The sequence below is a fragment of the Anarrhichthys ocellatus genome, unplaced genomic scaffold, assembly GCF_004355925.1.
Source record: "Anarrhichthys ocellatus isolate YVR2014 unplaced genomic scaffold, GSC_Weel_1.0 scaffold1295, whole genome shotgun sequence".
NCBI classification, from domain to species: Eukaryota; Metazoa; Chordata; class Actinopteri; order Perciformes; family Anarhichadidae; genus Anarrhichthys; species Anarrhichthys ocellatus.
In genome coordinates, this window is record NW_022281269.1 from 1 (window position 1) to 1,669 (window position 1,669).

Consider the following 1,669-nt stretch of genomic DNA (forward strand, 5'->3'; position numbering starts at 1 on the left):
GTGTGTGTGTGTGTGTGTGTGTGTGTGTGTGTGTGTGTGTGTGTGTGGGGTCTTTCAGAGGTGTTGGTCCTCTTGTAGGTCATGTCAGCATAGCCCCCACAGAGAGCCAGTATGGACGGGGATCAGAGCAGATGGTCAGCTGGCTCGGTACACACATGCACACCTTAAGAATGTTAAGATTAAAGTTTAAGAGAGAAATAATTCCCATTCTAACATCCAGTGGGTTCAGTTCACTTTGAGAATCAGCTGCTTGGTAGGACGATGCTGCAGTGATGACGGTGCAGAGTTCAATGCTGATGGTCTTTATTTTACTTTAGCTGCTCAAATGAGCGACATGTTACTGCTCTCATGTTTACAATGACTGAGAGCAGCCTCTCATTTAAATCCATTGTTAAAGTAACGGCACTACAATGGTACCATGGTCCTTTAACACACAATGGGTCAATGATGAAAATGCTTCCAGCTTAAATCTGCGTTTTAATAACTCGCTCCTCTCATTCAATAACACACCCTCAGAGGTCTAAGCTGCATCTACTCCACTATGTGGTCTGGGATGGTGTGTAATCGTACAGTGTGAGCTGTGAGTTCTTGTGTGTCTGCAGTGAGGGCTCCGGTGTGTACTTGGTCTCTAATGTGGTCTCTGTGTTGTGTCCTCTAGCATCGGCAGCACCCTGATGGACCTGGAGAGCACGGCGTCCAGCGGCCGCTCCACCCCGGCCATGCTCAACGGCCACGGCGCGGCGGTGGGGAGCGGCTCGGCAGCAGGCGGGGGCAAGTCTCTGAGCTCCACGTGCTGCTGGGACCACTGCCAGCTGCTGTTCCCCAGCAGCCCCGACCTGGCCGAGCACATCAGAGCCACACATGTGGACGGGCAGAGAGGCGGGGTCAGTGTCTCACTCTCAGGTTACTGCATGTGTATGGAGGAAGGTGACGGCCCAGCTGTCTCCATGTTGAATGATTAGAGCTCTCTGTTCCACTTTCAATCAGAGAACTTCTTCCTCTACGTGTTAGGACAGCAGCAGTTTTCAGGCCCTCTGATGATCTCATCTACAATACAGCCAACGTCACCATATTGTTCTTCTACATGGCTTCTGTTCTGACCGTGGAAGATGTATGAAGTGATGGCATGAATACTGTTCCCTAGCAGTCGGGCTGCTCTGCTGCTGATCACAGTACATGATGATCTCATCTGAGGCTGATTCAGCTACTTCCACACTTTAGAGGTTTGATCACAGAGAGTCGGTTGTCCTGTCATGGCTGGTTCCATCTTCATCTTCCCTGTACACCAGGTCACGCGGCAGCTTAAGCAAAGGCACACTAGCAATGCGTCTTCATCCACACGCCAAAGGAACTGTTTCACAGACATTGGCGGTTGTTATTTAGGGAAGTTGGGGAATTTGTTCCTAACGAGACTGTCTGTCTGTCTCCAGTCATGTAGAGCTGCTGATGAACAGTACTGGTGGAAGGTTGTTGGGGTTATAGATCTTTAGAAGGATGCCAGCCTTCTTGTATCGTGCTCTCTTATATTCTAACAATGTCCTGGTGATGGGCGAAAACAGTTTTGCACGTTGCCTCTATGAATGGTATAGATACAGTGGGTACGGAAAGTATTCAGACCCCTTTAAATTTTTCACTTTGTTTCATTGCAGCCATTTGCTAAAATCAAAAA

At 49.0% G+C, this 1,669-nt stretch overlaps 1 protein-coding gene across 1 annotated transcript in view; it reads left to right on the forward strand.

The window, feature by feature from the left end:
• Positions 1-6: 6 nt before the first annotated feature.
• LOC116377473 (zinc finger protein AEBP2-like) overlaps positions 7-1,669 on the forward strand; it is a 5,982-nt gene continuing 4,319 nt past the window's right edge. The window contains exon 1 of the mRNA XM_031839115.1: positions 7-884. Within this exon, the coding sequence (XP_031694975.1) occupies positions 675-884 (210 nt within the window). The 5' untranslated portion in view covers positions 7-674. The remainder of the gene's footprint in view (positions 885-1,669) is intronic.